Raw genomic sequence first — 18230 nt, 5'->3', positions numbered from 1 at the left:
ACGAAGATTTTTACTTGATTGCGTAATGGTTAATATAATCTACTTTATGAGTTGTCATCCCTTGTTCTAAGACATTATAAGAAAGATTTATGAAGGAGGTAGTTCCGCCGATCTGTCATCGAGGCTGGTCCTTGCTGAGATGTCATTTCAAAGAATTACAACAGTGAGGATGTTTTATTGTTATGCTATATGTTTTTAACATAAACTAGACTTTGATATTTGTGTCCAGCACTTGTTGAAGAAAATCTAATTGTGTGGATACTCTGGTATAGACGCCCGGTAGTCTCTCCAGCCCGCACTCCTGGCCGAAGCTGACGATGCCCAGGAGATACCAGATCCCCTGATCGTCTTGGCATTGCAGGGGTCCGCCGCTGTCACCCTGATGACGGGGTAAAGATCCAGAGAGCGAGTGTTAGATACTAAGATTAAAGGGATGATATAGTTTTGGTTGAGATGGAAATTTATGTTTTAACTTTTTGCAAAATAATCATAGGAAACCATTTATATCAAGTATTAAAGAGCATAGAATTCTGAGAGTAATTAAAAGTTTACTTGATGAAAATCGGTTTTGAAATGACCGAGATATCCAAAAACAAAGTTTTTAATAAAAGGTCTGGTGGGACCCACCTTTTATTGGTATAGAGCCAGTTTGTTTTGCCTTGTTTTTGGATATCTCAGCCATTTTAAAACCGACTTTTATCAAGTAAAATTTTAATTCCTCTTAGAATTCTCTGCTCCTTAATATTTCATATATTAAGTGGTTCATAATTATTTCCCAAAAAGTTAAAACCTAAATCCCCTTCTCAACCAAAAACTATACCATCCCTTTCAGATTGAAAGAGTGGAGGGCATCAGTAAGAAAGAGGGATGGAGAGAGTGGAAAAAAGCTAAAGAGAGCAATAATTGGAGGCGATTAGAGAAGGAAAGAGAAAGAAGTGGACAGACAAGCAGGAAAGTGCCATGGTTGGCAGAGAAATGGAGGAAGATATCACAAAGAGTGGGAGATGCCAGAGTCAAACGTCAAATGCTGAAAACAATGAATATTTGGGGAGTCTGATAGGTGTAGTGCACTTTAGGAAACATAGAATGGTATATTATGCAAATTAATATACCACAGTTGCAACAACAAGACATTCACCATCAAAGGATAAACCTAGGTAAGCAAGTCCTGTGAAAAATGTATGCCAATGAACGGAAACAAACACGTGCACCAAAACAAACAAAAGAGAATATATAACATTTACAAGCATATTATATATATATATATATATATATATATATATATAGTGTGTGTGTGTGTGTGTGTGTGTGTGTGTGTGTGTGTTCGTGATAAGTTTCGGCTTACCGAGCATGCATCACTCCTGCCGTCCTCCCAGCCAGCACACAGCTGCCTATCAGTGAGCGGGTCGTGATAGCTGGAGTACCACTCGCTGCACACGGCGGTCTCGATGAGTTGTACTGGCGCCTCCTGTAGCTCGGTAATTGGGACCTCTGGTACAGTGATGATAATGATGATGACGATGGTGATGGTGATGATGATGATGATGATGATGATGATGGTCAGGAGGAGAGGGAGAGAGAAGGAGAAAGTGAAACCATACGCGTAATTTTCCTCTGTCTCGGAAGGAAAATACATTGTCACTGCATCAAAAGAATGCAATACAATAAAAATGTCCATCCTGCTTCCTCGAGTCCACACTAAACTGCATTCTTATAGTGAAGCTGCTATGTCATCATCCTTGTTCATTGTGATTTGTTACGAAGTTTTAAAACATTCTCATTCCTTATCAATTCATATTATCAATATCATTCCTTATTAATTCTGAGACTCTCTAGCCCACCCGGAACAACCAATTTATAGTGGTTCAAATGTAAAAGTCTGAAATCAGTTCGAGTTCTCCTTTAAGTATAGAAACGAGAAAAGAGAAACTTCTCACGCATGTCAAAGTCATCAGTCCCCCAGCCGGTGATATAGCAATTGGTGAAGTTGAACTCCGACGGTAAGGTGTTAATGCAGACCGGTTGCACGTGGTCGGTGAAGTTCACCGGTGACGATAGCTTCACGAGGGCGATGTCGTTCTCGTCGGTGCGGAAGTTGAAGTCGGAGTTGGAAAAAGCGGTCGTGGTACGCTCCTCCCTGTAGGACGACGGGACGCCATGCAGTTTGTTGTCACCGAGGACAATATCGTCGAAATAAGATCTATTGTGACAGTGAGAATACAAGACGAAAGAAGAGATAAAAGTAATCCAAGCTATCCGAGATATGCAACATTGACACATTGAAATACCGGTACAAGGAAAAAAAAAAATCTTCCTCGATTTCGCTGTTCTTTCATTATTACGTTAGCAGTTACTGTCCGATGCAGGTATGAAACTACCTCCCCCCCCCCCCCCCATGCAATTTCTGCCTCGATGTTACTTGAAAATTGAATGACAATTTTGATCCCACTAAAGCATATTTCATTTTTGTTTCATGATGAACATTTATTTCATTTTTTTTTTTTTTTTGGGGGGGGGCGGTTGATTGAAGGGTGTTTATCATTGCCGTCGCTATTTCAATCTTATGGTTGTAATTCGGTTGTGAAGAAGGATATAAAAGGACTTCAAAGTTGACATGTCAAAATAAACGTTTGTACAAAAGTAAAACAGCTGGTATTTCAAATTATATCAATGTCAAATATCGCTCCATATAAAGTGCATACACGTGTATATACTGTATAATGTATGTCTGTGAGAATACCTACACACAGTGCTGTGCGGTAATGGCCCATTCTTGGTGAATCAGCACCGCTCCACACTGATGTCCCCCATTCAAACGAAGGGACCCCATCCACGGCCAGCTCCCCGGGGCAGCGTCCGTTCCACCGACGATACGAGACTCAACGTCGTCATCAGCCACCGCCGGACGCGTCCCACATATATCTGAGGTCGTGAAGGCAGATTGATGTAGGAGGAGACGTTGTAGAAACAATGAAATTTAAGATGAAGTTTGATTAGAAGACATATATTGCACAGAAACAACATGAAACAAAAGGCGTGAAATGGGTTTGTAGGGAAGACACTTTTGAAGCAAAGGAGCGAGATTGACCGGGAAGAAAAGAGGAAGAAAAGGAAGCCAAAATCAAGTAACGAAAGCAACATTATAATGTCAGCATTGTGAATTGCTACAAATGTGATGATCATTGGTGTTTTTGAGAGGAACATTATTTTGTATTCTTCTTTTCCCTCTCTTTGTTTTAAGTTCATTATAACAAATTACAATTTCGCTTTTAAGAAACAGTACCTGGTAGAGCGGGGTGAACTTTTGGTTGGCGTGTAATTGTAGGTGACGTCACACCGATATCACTATTTGTGGGCGTGGTAGTCTTCAGTGACACCACTGACAGAGAAACAATTGACGTTTGTATTTCCACTTCGGTTCTTCTGTCCATTTCAGTTGTGCTTTCCTCTAGTTTCGTGGTTGCCATGACGGTTGATTCTTCTGCGGTTGTTGCCAGCTCTGTGGTAGCGATGGGCGAGTCGGTTGTTTGCAAACCACGTAAAACCACGGTAGTCTCTTCGTGAGTTGTTGCATCTATAAGTGTTGTGCGAGGTGGCAACGAACTCGTGGCAAATCTCGTAGAACTGTCCTTTGAGAGGATAGTGATTGGCATATTCGATTCGCTGCTCACCGATTCCGAAGTAGAGTGTGTTGACAACCTGGACGGTGCCGTTGTTTCCGGTTCGGAAAAAGAGGATTCTGTGCTTGTTACAGGTGTAATAGAGTCTATCGAAGGAATTGTTGTCAGTGAAACCTGTTGAACTGAACAGACGGAAGGAGTGGACGCCATCAGCAATAAAGACACTAATATGTTAATTTGCTACTCAAGAATCAACCATAGAGATATATGCAGGAACGGAAAAAACCCCCGATATGATTGAAAATGATTCATTAAACAACCGCGATTTGATTATCAAAGACTGAGGTTTAGTTTTATGGGCGAGAGATGCAGAAACCATAATATTGTTTGGAAATGTCTTGAAGGACAAGATACTTAGTTCACCTTCATTAACATAATGATTGAGAGAATGTATAGCAATATTAGTAGAGCACATCATTGAAAGTTTGAGGAAAATCGGACAATCCGTCCAAAAGTTATGAATTTTTGAAGTTTTTGTGCAGTCACCGCTAGATGAGAAGACTACTGCAGTGTATGATGTCACATGCGTACAACAATATAAGGAAAATATAAAGAGAATTTCACAAAATTTCATCTTTTGAAAAAAGTACACTTTCCCTTGACTCGTTACTGACATATGTTATGGGTAATATTATTCCCATTACCTTTAGAAAGAGGCAAGTCAAGTGCTCTTTTATTATGCGAAAAAAAGTGAAAATATGCTGACTTTTCTTACATTTTCTTTATACTGTTGTACTCATATGACATCACGAGCCTTAGTAGTCTCCTCACCCAGCGGTTCCATTACAAAAATATTAAAAATTCATAACTTTTGTATCGATTGCCCAATTTACTTCAAACTTTCACTGATGTGTTCTACTAATATTGCTGCATTCTCTCAATCCTCATGTTTATGAAGGTGAACTTGTCCTTTAAATCTATGCTTGGCTACATTGTCCTGTCCGCTTCATGTACCACGTATGAATCAGCCAAAATATGAGACATGTCAACATAATGAGTTATTCGAATCACATAATTTTCTAATAGACGAGTTTGTTGCTCAACATCAGTAGTTGGAAAACTGACACCACCACAACAGAGAATGCAGTGCGTAACGTGAAGTTTTTCATGATATTCGTATTACTCTGTTTCATTGGTTATTATTATTTATTATCTATTTATTTATTTATCTATGTACCTATCTATCTACTTGTTTATTAATTTATTCATTTATATTTCATTTATCTATCTATCTGTCTATTTGGCCATACAATTGCAATATAAAATACATACAGGGGTACATGTATCAATAATAGTATCAATGCATTTCATACCGGAATCAATTTGCACTGAACCATAAATGACATCGAAGGCTGCGAAATGTTCAGAATAAATAGCGTCCTCGATTGTGACCTGCACCGCCAAGACAACTTCCTCTTCCGTGTCAGTGAAATCCGGCGTTGATAGTAGATAAACCTCAAATACTACTCGGACACTCCCTGGTCTGACAGATAAAATGATACAATACAACTCAAATTTTGTTGTTTGGTGGATTGAAATGAACAGTAATGAAAATAACGATGATACTTGCAATGATGTCTTAACAACTTCTATGCAAAAGAAAGATTACTAGTATATTAATAAGAATTGGCCTATGGAAACTTCCCTTGTATAGATGATAATCAAAAGTGATATTGCCATGATAATAATATGACTACTTAAAAATAAATGCTTGTACTTGAAGACGCGTTTTCGCTTTATATGGGACACTCAACGGTACACATATTTATACTTCTACTATCACGAAAAAAAAAAAACAACTTCTGATGACTAAATATCAGTTATATTTCCAACTCGTCAAGCAGATGACTACGATTTTTGTCGCCTTCAAAACAATACATCAACAAACGAGCAAAAAATTATAAATAAAGTGTATTTCGTTTGCACATGCTTCTCATCAATTCTACTTTCAGTAATAAAACGATTATGTAGATCACATACTCAAATCGTACTACTCCGCATCCATCGTAATAGGCCGCCATATCGCTTGACACGAAAGTTGCATTCATCTGTAAAGAATTTTACAAAACTGCTGGTGTCAGAAAAATTATTCTAAGCAACCAAATCTATCTTCACTGCATCTTACACTTTTTTTTCGTACTGCCATTTTGATGACCTTACAAGAAAATTGGGAAGACCTAGTTGTACCAAAATGAATTTGATTTTACTGGTTCTATTAATTCTTTCGTCCACTACTGATTGCAAAGAATCACACAAAAAAAACCGACCAAAAAAAAAAATGACGTTACAGTGGCGTATGGGCAGGTTTCATGACATAACCTGGTAAACGTCGATGATGTAGAATTTCACATGCAGTCCATCAAGGTTCACAAGCTTGTACATGGTGGCGGCAACACGACGTGTTCAAATTCATTTTGCTTGATCACAATGTCGGTCGAAGGTCGTGGATGGAGCACAAAATATTTGATTTTTCCTTTTATTGTTTTCCTCGCGAGCGTAATTCTCACACTTACACTATACATTGTCCTGAAACAATCCAAATTGTCATGTATGTTATGTCTAAAACCATTCAAAATTTTGTTTTGTTAAAGGTTTACAAAGAAGAAGCGACTATGAAACAAGTTATTGACATACGCTTGTTTAGCATTTCACAAGAATTACTGGCAATGTTACTTATTTGGGTGTAAAACGAATTATTGAGAGACCAAGCAGACTTACGGCTGATATGAAAGCAGCCTCCTTTTCGATGTAAACAGAGGAAGTTGGATCCGACAGCTCTGGCCGATATGTTTCGTTGACACGTAAAGAGCCCTCAACGACAAGTTTGCCTGTTGATGTGCACGAATTGTCCAAAGACGGAAAACTCGCAATCTATAGCAGACAACACTGATTTTTATCTTACAACTAAAGCCAAGATCTGCGCATATTACCATTATCCGTCCTTAATTCTTGAGCGTTTACGGTATGTGATCAAACAAAGTTAGACATTCTTGTTTGTTGACTTTGCTGCACATGACCGATTGTGTTCTAAGCGGTGCCAGCTACAGTTCGAAAACAAATACAAACACATTTTACAGTGTATATTTGACATAAGTTATTGCGTTGGAGGAAATTATCAACTAGTATCCGGTGTGGTGTGAATCACACAAGCTACCACATAAAGAAGAAAATGAAAGAAGATCAACAGCAACAAGGAAAAGCATGCAGAGACCCCGGGTTCTGTTCTACAGCACTACCCTACTGGAAACAACACAATGTCGCACAGTGTGTTCACATAGTCGACTGTGTGAAAACGCTCGAATGTAACAGTATGAAGATGATTTCACACTGTGGTGTGGTTTTCACAGAATGTTCACATAGTAATGCTTTGTTCCACACTGTGAATTGATGACTCACATTGTGTTCACACTGTTAAAAACGCTCGAATTTAACAGTGTGAAGAGATTTCACACTGTGGTTTGGTTTTCACAGAGAGTCAATATGGTAATGCTTTGTTCCACACTGTGAATTGATGACTCACATGGTGTTCACGCTGTTAAAACGCTCGACCCTCACACTGTGTTCACACTGTGTTTCTCACACTGTGGGACATTGTGGTCTTTCCAGCAGTGTATGAAGACTTGTACGTTTGCTAAGTTTGAATCAAATTTGAAGCATATGATAACCAGAATTCTTTCAGAAAGGCTCCATAAGCGGAACTAGATTACTTGATGTCACAGTAATATGCGATTTTGGTTCCATATCATTCGAACAAAATAATGGAATGAAGAGAATATCTTACCTCCTATTAATCTCGAGTCGTTCAGCACTGTTGATTAGATATAGACACAAAACAACCGTTATGAGCATTGCTATAAAGAGGTTATGCACTAACGCCCACTGCAAAACAGAAAGAATTCCATGTCCCATTTAGTGGGAATGGTCCAAATAACAATTCTTATGTTGTTGCGTCAAAGTGAGTGCTACGTTTGATAACTCATGCATGGGGTCGCGAATTACAAGAAATATCTCTAGCAGCACAACTAAACAAGCATTGTAGCCTTGTAATTTTCTATTGCTCACAAGTACAATATACAAAATGTGGATCAAAACATGTTGACAACAAGCAAAAGATGACATACAGTATCATGCCCACAGGTTGCACAAGAGGCATTGGGCATTGAAAGTGCAAGATGGCGATACTCCACCTTGAAACAGCACAAACAACAACCATGACAAAGGAGAGATCATTTCAATGATTTCTTATATAGTCCTTAATTTCCTCCTTGTAAGAAGAGTTTGATTGATCGATTGATTGATTGATTGATTGATTGATTGATTGATTGATTGATTGATTGATTATTTTTGCTTCAGGAAGGATTTTTTTTTTCTGCGCTACAAGTAAATAGTACAAACAATAATTGATCTATTACAACACTCTAAACAACAAAGTTCAGTAACTGCAAAATGAGACAAACGCAGAAAGATATAGAAATGACAAACAATAACTCAAAGCAAAAATATGTAAGTTGATCTTACATTACAAGGGGACATAGGTAATAGCAGCTATAGAAAATGCAGATGGCCGCCGTAATACAGCATATTAAAGCATATAGCTTGAGTGAATGCATGAGAAATGACCGGCCTTTTTTTTTTATATACAATGATGTACAAGATAGTTATAGCCTTATACCCCCGTCACACTTATTCGGAATCAGCACGAATCAAGCAGAACCAGCCGGAATCAAAGATTTTCCAAATTCGTGCCACATTCGGGAGAAAAATTAAAATTCTAACAGTTTATTACGGGAATGCTGCTCGAATACTTGGAATGGACTTCGAATCCTTCTCGAATCATTCTTGCACATTCCGAATGAATTAGCTCTCGAATACTGCTCGAAAGTACTTGGAACGCTGTAGGAATATTCAGAATACTGTTAGAATGGGGTCAGAATCTTTAGAAAACACTTCGAATGCCGCAAGAGCGCGGTTCGATTGCTGCCCGAAGTCTGATGGTCGGAAAGCGTCTCGCATGCAGTACAAACTCATTTCGAATGCGGTCAGAACGTTCCAAGAATAGCTACCATATATACTTTGAATGTTCACGAATTCAAACAGAATGCAGCCCGAAAATTTTGAATACACTTATATAGAATGAACATAGAATGCAACACGAATGTCCCGTGTGTGTCAAGAATGCCGCCGGAATGGTCTCCGATAGCGTATAAAATGGTGATTTTCACCAGTCTCAACCCGATCATCCTTGGACCATTGCTTTGCTACAGATTGCTGTCCTCCAGCAAGACCTTCTTGAAAGAGAGTGTCTAGGCTAGTTACCCCCTGGGCAATTACCCCAGATCCTTCCCGTGACCCCAACCCTACTCCTAATCCTGAACCTAATCCTAACCCTAACCCAAACTCTAACCCTAAAGCTAACCCTAATCGTAATCTTTACTCTAACCTTTTCACTAACCAGTATTTAACTGGGGTAATTGTATATGAGCATTTGAGCATTTGAGATATTTCGGCAGAATTCGAGGTGCAACACCGTTCCGATTCTCCCTCAAATGAGATCAGATTGTTTCAAATGCTGTTAGAATGCCGTCAGAATATCTAGAATGCCGTAGGAATATTTAGAATGCAATCAGAGTCCAGTTAGAATACCCTTCGAATAAAAATCGATATTTCTCCACTTCGAATGCTCCTCGAATGTTTTAAGCATGTTTAAAACATTCGGGCTGGCCACAAGAATGGGCTCGAATGTTTGGAACGCACTCAGAATGTCGTCAGAATTTTTAGAATGCACTTCGAATATGCAGGGAGGCAGGAAGAATTTTCATTCCAACGGCATTCCGGCTCATTCTGCCTCTAGTGTGACGGGGGTATTACATTGCGCAACATACAGAATTTTGAAGAAAAACTATGGGGACCTTTCAGCGAAACTTCTTATTCATTTATTTATTTATTATTATCTTTTTGTTGGGAGTGACGAATAATATGCATACTTTTAATTTACGTATACATTATAGGCGCAAGTGTACAGGTAAGATCGTTATGACACATCAGAGCCAGTATCTCCAGAACAGTTGGCCCAGGGGCCTGCTTTTTGAGCAAGTGAGTTTTATGCATCATAACCTCAAGATTGGTCCTCACCTGTGTTCATTATTACGAAATAAACAAGCAGCGCGATACATCCCAAAAGCAGGAGGACAAAGAAGATGATGCAGCACGCCACTGCCAGGTTTTTGCACGGATGCAATTTCCCTTCTTCGTCGACTCCGAGGTCGATGCTTGCCGCACTGGTCGGGTATCCCCGGAAGTCGGCTGGGTAGTTGACGTCGACGCTCGATGTCGATGTCGACCTGACTTTGATGTTGGTGAGGTCTGTCGGCGTAGACTCGTTGAGCTCGAAGGCGTCGTTGACCTTGTAGATTTTCGAGGTCCGATGCTTTGGGCAGCAGAAAACAATGTCTACCATCAAAACAATCTACATCGTTCTTTTAATTGGCAATAATGTAAACACGACGAAGCATGATAATAGCAATGAGAAACCTGTGATAATTGTCATTAATTGTTATTTGTTAGTAAGGACCTCTTCAAAAATCTCTCACTGTCACATCCAAACTTTAAGCGATGTAGCATTCGATATTAGAAAAAGTGATACTCTGCAGAGAGATACGGTGTTGTAAGTAATGAAGTATAATGTTTAAATTTGAATAAAGAAAGATGCAAATCACAAGTTTTATCTATGCAAGTGTTGAGGTGTGTGTGTAACGGGCCAAATACAAATCAACAAGGAGACCTGCATAAGAATAATAGTAGTCTCCTAATAGAAAGTTGGACTGAACTAAAGATGTTATGAAATTGATAAAGACAACTAGAGTGTTCATAGCTTAATTAAGTCGACACAACTTTTTCAAGAGCAGTAGCAGTCCCCACATTATTTCCGTACACTCACATTCATGATGATGAGTTCGGCTGTCAATGAAAACTTCCTCTATCACAGGTTCGGATCAGATCCTTGAGATGCAAACATATATTGAGAAAGTGTTATTGCGTGTTTACTTCTCTTTTACGAAGAAGAAATCAAGTCGGTGAGAGGAATTTATCTTTATGTTGAATATGTTTTTAGAAGAGAGAGAGAGAGAGAGGAAGAAATTATGTTTATTCTATAGTTTACTAACCAACATGATTATGTTTATAATCTACCTGAATGTATATAACAAAGTGACACAACATAAAAATTCAAATCTATGTTAAAATGTTAGATATTGTGAATTATTATGCAAATTGATACAAGGTCTAGACAGACAGCTAGAGAGTAGACAAACACGATATACGGCAAAGTAAACAACCACAAAATAATAATGATTATTATTACTATTATTATCATCATTAGTAGTAGTAGTAGTAGTAGTAGTATCACTATCATCATCATCATCATCATCATCATAATTTTTTCTCTTTTTTTTTTAGCTCCTTTCATTCCTCAGCAATGTCTACGGGTGTTTTCTCCATTGAATAAAACTCCATGTACCATACTACCAGACTCGGCCGTTGGAAAAGCGTGCGCACGCCGATCAGGACAGCTGGGGGAGTACGATATGTCAGCTTCTGATAATGATAACCATGATAATGAGTGACATCACCAAAATAGTCACCAGAGGTGAGAGAACATCTCTTTCTAAATCGCAGGTGAACGTAACGAGCATAAGTTAAACGCCAGTAAGTATAGTAAGGCCTTCCTGACAGTATCGCCACCAAACATGCACTTCTGAGCTCTAGTTGGTATAGCTCTTCACAAAGTGAACGACAATCATCGTACGAGAGAGATATGTGTGTAGAACGTGTAAAGTCCGTGTTGACTTAGTTTGGATGACTCTGAAAAGAATCGTAGACTCCGGGCCCATCAAAAATGATCAAAAATAAGACGTATAGCATTAGTGATATAACAGCGTAATTATACTATTACGTTAGGGATTCCGGGAGCAACTTTATATTCTTGCGTTTAATTTATTTAAAGATTTCTCGTCATTGCAGAGTTTTAAAGGCATGAACCGACTTACCATGATTTACTAGGGACCAAAGTTTTTGGGATCATACTTTAACATGTTTAAGAAATTGTGTTTTTCTCAAACTAATAGTTATCTCAATCACGCTACGTGAGTCAACAAAAGTGAAGTTGCCTTGGTAACCACTAGAATGCCTTGTACATATCTGTTAGAACACACAAGTTTGTAAGGTTTCGTCTACGGTCCATTAAAATTCACTAATCCAGGATGCCATCGCATATCAAGTTTTTAATATAAATCCCTGACAATTTCCCTTGAAACACCTTTTTTCCACTTAAAGGAATAGTACAGTATTGGTTGACATGAGAATTAGGCTTTTAACTTTTTGCGAGATACCAAGAAAACACTTAGGAAATAGTACAGAGCATATCATTTTAAGAGGAATTCAAAGTTTATTTGATGAAATTGGGTTTGGAATGACAGGAACATCCAAAAACAAAGTAAAACAAAGCGATGGTAATAAAAATTGGGTCCCACACTTTATCAGAGTCGCTCTGTTTTGGATATCTCAGCCATTTCAAAACCAACTTTTATTAAATAAACGTTGAATTCCTCATGGAATCACGTGCTCTTTCATATTTCATAAGAGGTTTCTCATTATCTCACCAAAAGAGGTTAGAAACCTGATATTATGTCTCAACCAAATCTATACGATTATTGGTAAGCATTGGTTTGAGTGAATTGATTTTGTCACACACTGCAGATCTATTGACAATGTCTTGGTATATTGGATGCCATTTTTATGTTTTCAATGTGCATGAATAATAGATAGTTGCATCTTGTATACTCTGAGGTTAAGAGGTAGACAATGGGCAAACTGCCATATTATTATCATTTTTGTTATCATTATTATTATTATTATTATTATTATTATTATTATTATTATTATTATTATTATTATCATTATTATTATTGCTATTACTATCATTATTGTTGTTATTATTAATAATCATCATCATTACTATAAATATCAGTGGCAATTTCAGTGCATTTGAAAGCAATTCGTTGTGCCCCAATATTGTATTGTATTGTTTGTCTTTTTGGGTTTTTTTTTTAGCTGATATCGTAATTATCGGTAGTGTTGATACGGCCAAACATGCAAACACAAAAATTTATTTTGTCTACGCTGTATTGTTCAAAATACATAAACACTATATAGAGGCAACCGAAATTATCGCAAACCAGCATTTACGCCCGGATCGATTTACGCCTTTGATTTCACGCGTGTGTGCCTGGTCTCTAAGCTAATGAGTAAAGACATTTATAGGTCACAACCAGAGGCTGTTTTCCCCTGCATGGTGTCAGGAAATATGCCGACATGTTACATGAGCTTTATCGTTTGGTGTTTGAAGCTCCTTGGTTTGAGAAATACGCCTGATATAATAATGATTTAAAATGGCGTTCAATCTTTGCTGAAGCTGTATTCATGCCACCGGGATTTCGATTTACAGTATTGGTGCCTGCGGCCTTGACTGTCGTATGAGAGTTATAATAATTTATGAATGACTGAAGTAGATTTTTTTAAAATCTGGACTCAGAATAAAGAGCAAAGAAATTTGAGGGTGGACAATATTTTCAGGCTAGCCCTCCCCAAACTCCAGGCGGAAATGAATCGACAGAAAAAGGAATTGCGAATATTCTGAAAATATTCATTTATTGTCAGAGTCGCTTTGTCTTACATGAAACAAAAATTGCACGAGACATTCGATACGCAGCTATTATGATCCGCTCTTACAGTGAAGTCTAATGTCGTGTATTACTGATTATTGAAATATTTTGTGATGTAGACCGGTTGCAGATTTGTTACGAGTACCTATATTACTTACCGTAAAGAGACCGAACTGAATGGATCTCCCTCAGGATGAAACCCAATCGTACACTGCCGTCGAAATAACGTGGAAATGCATTCCATCACCTTGAAGTTATCCCCTTGGGCTTCCTCTTTTCAATAAAGGAAATAACTCGAAGATAACATCATACTATTGGATCCAAATGACGGTATTTCTGTGGTCAAAGTTATAAAAAGTAAAGCGAAATTTTTAGTGTCAGTAACCGCTATTATAGGGCCTTAGCCGTAGCCACTTACACAGTTACCAAATGGCATTTCAATTTTGAAAACTCGGGTCAAAAGACACCAAGAATTCTGAATGGTTTCCTTTTCAAGTGTACAAAGTCGGTTGAAGTTACCGGCGTGTATAGTATCAGGTACATGTATAGCAAAGGGCACAGGTATAATGCCATTGTTATGAATAGGGCCAATTTGTATGCCTCCACCCCCCCCCCCCCCTCGTTCCTCTTCTCAAAAACACACAGAAGGGGCACGGGATAGAAAATGAGGCGTGGGCAATCATGACGTCACAATGGAAGACTGGAAGAAGTGTGCAGTCACCCGTGTTGCCCATCTTTACACAAAGTGTATGCAACCAAACCAAGTCAACAGAGTGGGGAAAAAGGAAGAAAGAAATGTGCACAGCGTTGGAAAAACAGACACGCGAAAACAAATATGGGCTGGTCCTGGAAACATGGCGTATACTTTGGAACATTATTCCGATCAAAATAGCTCTCTTATTTGCAAATTTTTTTTTTTTTTTTTTTTTTTACATGTCTCATCAGTGAGTGTCAAACATCAGTTCTATCCCATCAATTTTCTTTCCAAATAAGAAAACATTATCAACTATATACTGATTAATCAAAAACTGATATACAGTCGAACCTGTCTATAGCGGCCACCAAATGGAGACGAAAAGGTGGCAGCTATTGGCAGGTGGCCGCTATATACCGGGTCTTTAATATGGTTTTTCTTTCGGAGGGATTTGGTGGCCGTATATGTAGCGGGTGGCCGCTACGACAGATTTGACCCTATACTTTAAGATGTGAAGAGTTGAAACTGTAACAGTATAACATGAATCGTCTCTTCAAGGAACCTGGACACACCAAAGATCCATCTTATTTAACCTATGTAATTCGACCATGCTTGATATCACACACACACTTTTTTTATCAATATTTCATTTTTCTTTCTTTTTCATACAAACAATATACAAATTATTTCATGACTGTAACACAAATTTTAATATAACAAAATAAATTCCACATTGTCAATATAACGAATGAAAAAGAAAGGATTTTGTATTAAAAAAAAGGAAAAGAAACAAACACATCAAACAGACGGGAACAAGGCATGACCCCCCCCCCCCACACACACACACACACACACACACACACACACATACACACACACACACACCCTACCCCATATCCGGTGAACCGGCTTACACTCTCACTCACTCAAATGCTTAAAATACAAAATTATAGCGTTGATACTGCCAGGGAATCGCTTATTCCTTTTCTTGATCTTTACAATCTATAATCGTCATTAAAACAAATTCGTTTATTGAAGGAAGCACTCCTTTTGATATGGAAAAATATATAATGGAATATATAATGAATAATGGAACTGCACATTTCGATTCTATGAAACTTTCCTTGGATCCCCATAAAAAATCAAATCCAGCTAGTCACCGATGTCTATTTCCCTCAAATCTAACCTATTGATTATTGCCAAGTTCTTTGAACTTGTTCACAAAACAGAAATATATGTGAATACGCCTCCTCTTCCTTTATACAAAAAGATCATAATTTACCAGATACAAATCCAAATCTATGAAGGTGTTTATAGTATACAATTCCCTGTACATACGACAAATTACTGCGCGTCTTCTTATTCTCAAAAACATTTCCTGAATTTCTTCCTTACCAAAATCATATTGATTACACCCATCTCGTTTTTGTAAATTATAATCTTCCTGAAACTGTCTGAAATTAATATTTTTTTTTCTTAGAATTTAGATTAGACAATGTTCCTATTTGATCCCCAGTTTTTAATCTAATACCAAAATTATGAACGTCAACCTGTATGTAATGGTCTCTCATTTTCCAATCATTTGGAATAACATTAACACACTCTCTTTCACACACACACACACACACACACGCACACGAAATGATGTGATGAAAAAACAAGACAAGCGATTAGCAAACTCATATATACACATACTTTATTTTGTATATAAACTTTCTTTATATCAAAAATTTCTCAAAATGAGATATTTGTAAAGCATAACATAAAAAAGGAACAGATAAAACAGAAACAATCTTGAAAATTCTAAACCTGTACTTACTGCTAGTAATAATCGTAACAGCCTCAACCACAAACAGCAAAATTTATGAGTAAATAATATGTCTTTTTTTTTCTGAGGGGAAGGTACCTCTGAAAAACAAATTCATAAGACTCCATTGAGTCCATAACCACAATGTTGGCAATGTTTTAATCATGATAATTCAGCCAATCGTATGTGCATCGCCATACGGGTATATGCAGCAGTGTATAGATGTTCCTCTTCTTGCCGTTTACTGTGATAAAATGTGCATTCCTTATAGCCGACATTATTCTATGTATAGTCAGCATACCTGCAGCACGGGATATATGGCATACAATTCATTAATGAAGACAACACTATGAATTTAAGTGATACGACGTGAACATCGATGGTAAAGGCTTTGTGAAAACAGACTGAATGTGTACATGGAAGACTTCTGTATCAGGTCGCAACATATACATCGGGTTTACATTTTTGCGAAAGCACCTTATACGCTTTAGATTTTTTTATGAGCGAGAAAGAGACAGACTGAGGAGGGATCGAGCAGAAGATATAAGGGGGAGGTTTGGGGAGAGAAGGGGCGATTACAGGCTTATAAAGAGTGGATTTTGTTTTGTCTCCCTTTGGTTGGATTGCTCTGTTTGTTTGTTTGTTTGTTTTTTCCTTTCTTTATCATTACAGGCAGGCCCATTTTAAACTGCCATCCCCATTCTTTCACAAGGACTAAAATAACAAGACTTTGTTACTGTAATAGAGTGTTTGCTCGTATGCTCATGACGTAATTCATTCGTTTCTCGAAATGTTCATATATTCAAACCAAGCGAAATATTGTGAGAAACCTCAAAAATGCTCGGACCCGAGTCGTAACAATGGAGACGAAAAGTGACATGTTTGAAAGAAAATAGATGGAAGAGAAGGAATAGGGCAGAAACGATTTGATACAAGATATCTTAATTAAACATTTAAACATAAAGGAATCATCATTTTTTAATATGCCAGTGACACACTCAAGAAGAAATTCAAAGACAATAAAGTTCTTCGGCACTTGAAGAAAGCAGCTGCCAATACAACATAACTATTTGTGTCATACAATCAAAGTGCAACGATGAACTCAAATTATTTTCCACGTTCGTCTAGGATAGGGTGGAATGCTGTTTATTTGTCACAATGATTTCGGCCATTCTTGTTGCACATCTATACAGACCTGCAATCAGTACCAAACGAACTGACATCCATTCATGCCATGATAATTGTATTACATGAAAAAAAAATGAACAAAAACAGCAGTCGGTCTCTGTCGCTTATAAAGGTCTTGAGAATATCCCTGCTGGAAAGAACACATCGTCCCACAGTGTGAGAAACACAGTGTGAACACAATGTGAACACAGTGTGAAATCTCTTTTTACACTGTTAAATTTGAGCATCTTAACAGTGTGAACACATTGTGAATCATCAGTTCACGATGTGGCACAGAACATTACCATGTGAACACTCTGTGAAAACCAAATCACAGTGTGAAATCATCTCCACACTGTTAAATTCGACCGTGTAGTCGACTATTTGACCACACTGGGAACACACTGTGGGACACTGCAGTGTTCTTTCCAGCAGGGATACCTCGACACTCAGTACCTACATACAGGTCTATTCGACAAACTGCGACAAATCTAACAGTAAAAACAAAATATCAAAAATATCAAATCTGTACAGAACATAGTACATGTAATGTCAATTGCTTAGACTCCCAGATAATATTTCAGACAAATATGTTTGCCACGTGTTTGCACCCTGATTTCTGTTTTAAAAGAACAAACAAACAAGAATCTGCTAAAGAAACTATAAGTTGCCGTGTTTGGAAGAGCATTTCGTGATAATTTCGTCACAACAGTAATTACATGTCAACACAGGTATTGGCGTGCGAGGGTTTAAAAAAGAAACCCTCACTTATAAAAAGAAGGGGGAAAAAGGAACTTCCCTGGGGGGAAATGTCAGATGTGATTTAAATACAATACTTTTTGCATCAGCTGAGTTCAATGAATGCAACAAAATATCGGCTCGTAGGTGTTATACAAAGAAAATAGAAGAGAAGGGAAAAGAAAGCTCTGTGCTTTCCTGGTTACAGATTCATTGTTACTGGCAATGATTGTATTATGTTTATAGTTGATTCTTTTTCATTTCCCTCACTTGATGGAGTTGTTCAACGGTGAATCATTCGAGTTTAGGCACCATGATTTCTGAATACAACTGAAAGGCTTCTGCGCAGAAAAGCTACCTTTGTTCTCCCTGCTTTTTGTTTTGAGATTAAATCTGCGTGGTGCAACATTTATTTCTACGGTTCA

The 18230-nt window shown here is 37.8% G+C and overlaps 1 protein-coding gene across 1 annotated transcript; it reads right to left on the bottom strand.

Moving 5' to 3' along the window:
• Positions 1 to 205: 205 nt before the first annotated feature.
• LOC140239649 (uncharacterized) lies at positions 206 to 10137 on the bottom strand. Its single transcript, XM_072319479.1, has 10 exons — positions 9813 to 10137; positions 7462 to 7488; positions 6399 to 6508; positions 5661 to 5728; positions 4994 to 5163; positions 3284 to 3574; positions 2745 to 2922; positions 1938 to 2200; positions 1346 to 1491; positions 206 to 379 (listed from the first exon to the last, which is right to left on the bottom strand). Exons 1-10 carry the CDS (start codon positions 10135 to 10137, stop codon positions 206 to 208), a joined length of 1752 nt encoding a protein of 583 aa, XP_072175580.1.
• Between the last annotated feature and the right edge of the window lie 8093 nt (positions 10138 to 18230).

Source organism: Diadema setosum, chromosome 16 (genome assembly GCF_964275005.1).
Source record: "Diadema setosum chromosome 16, eeDiaSeto1, whole genome shotgun sequence".
Taxonomy (NCBI): domain Eukaryota; kingdom Metazoa; phylum Echinodermata; class Echinoidea; order Diadematoida; family Diadematidae; genus Diadema; species Diadema setosum.
The sequence above is the reverse complement of the archived record's forward strand: the minus strand, read 5'-3'. Positions and strand labels throughout refer to the sequence as shown.

Excerpts from the sequence above, each read along its gene's own strand:
- LOC140239649 (XM_072319479.1), bottom strand. The coding sequence starts at position 10,137 with ATGGTAGACATTGTTTTCTGCTGCCCAAAGCATCGGACCTCGAAAATC. Across the intron at positions 7,489-9,812 it reads TTTCGTAATAATGAACACAG|TGCTGAACGACTCGAGATTA; the intron begins GTGAGGACCAAT and ends TCTAATCAACAG. Across the intron at positions 380-1,345 it reads GCAGGAGTGATGCATGCTCG|GGTGACAGCGGCGGACCCCT; the intron begins GTAAGCCGAAAC and ends CCCCGTCATCAG.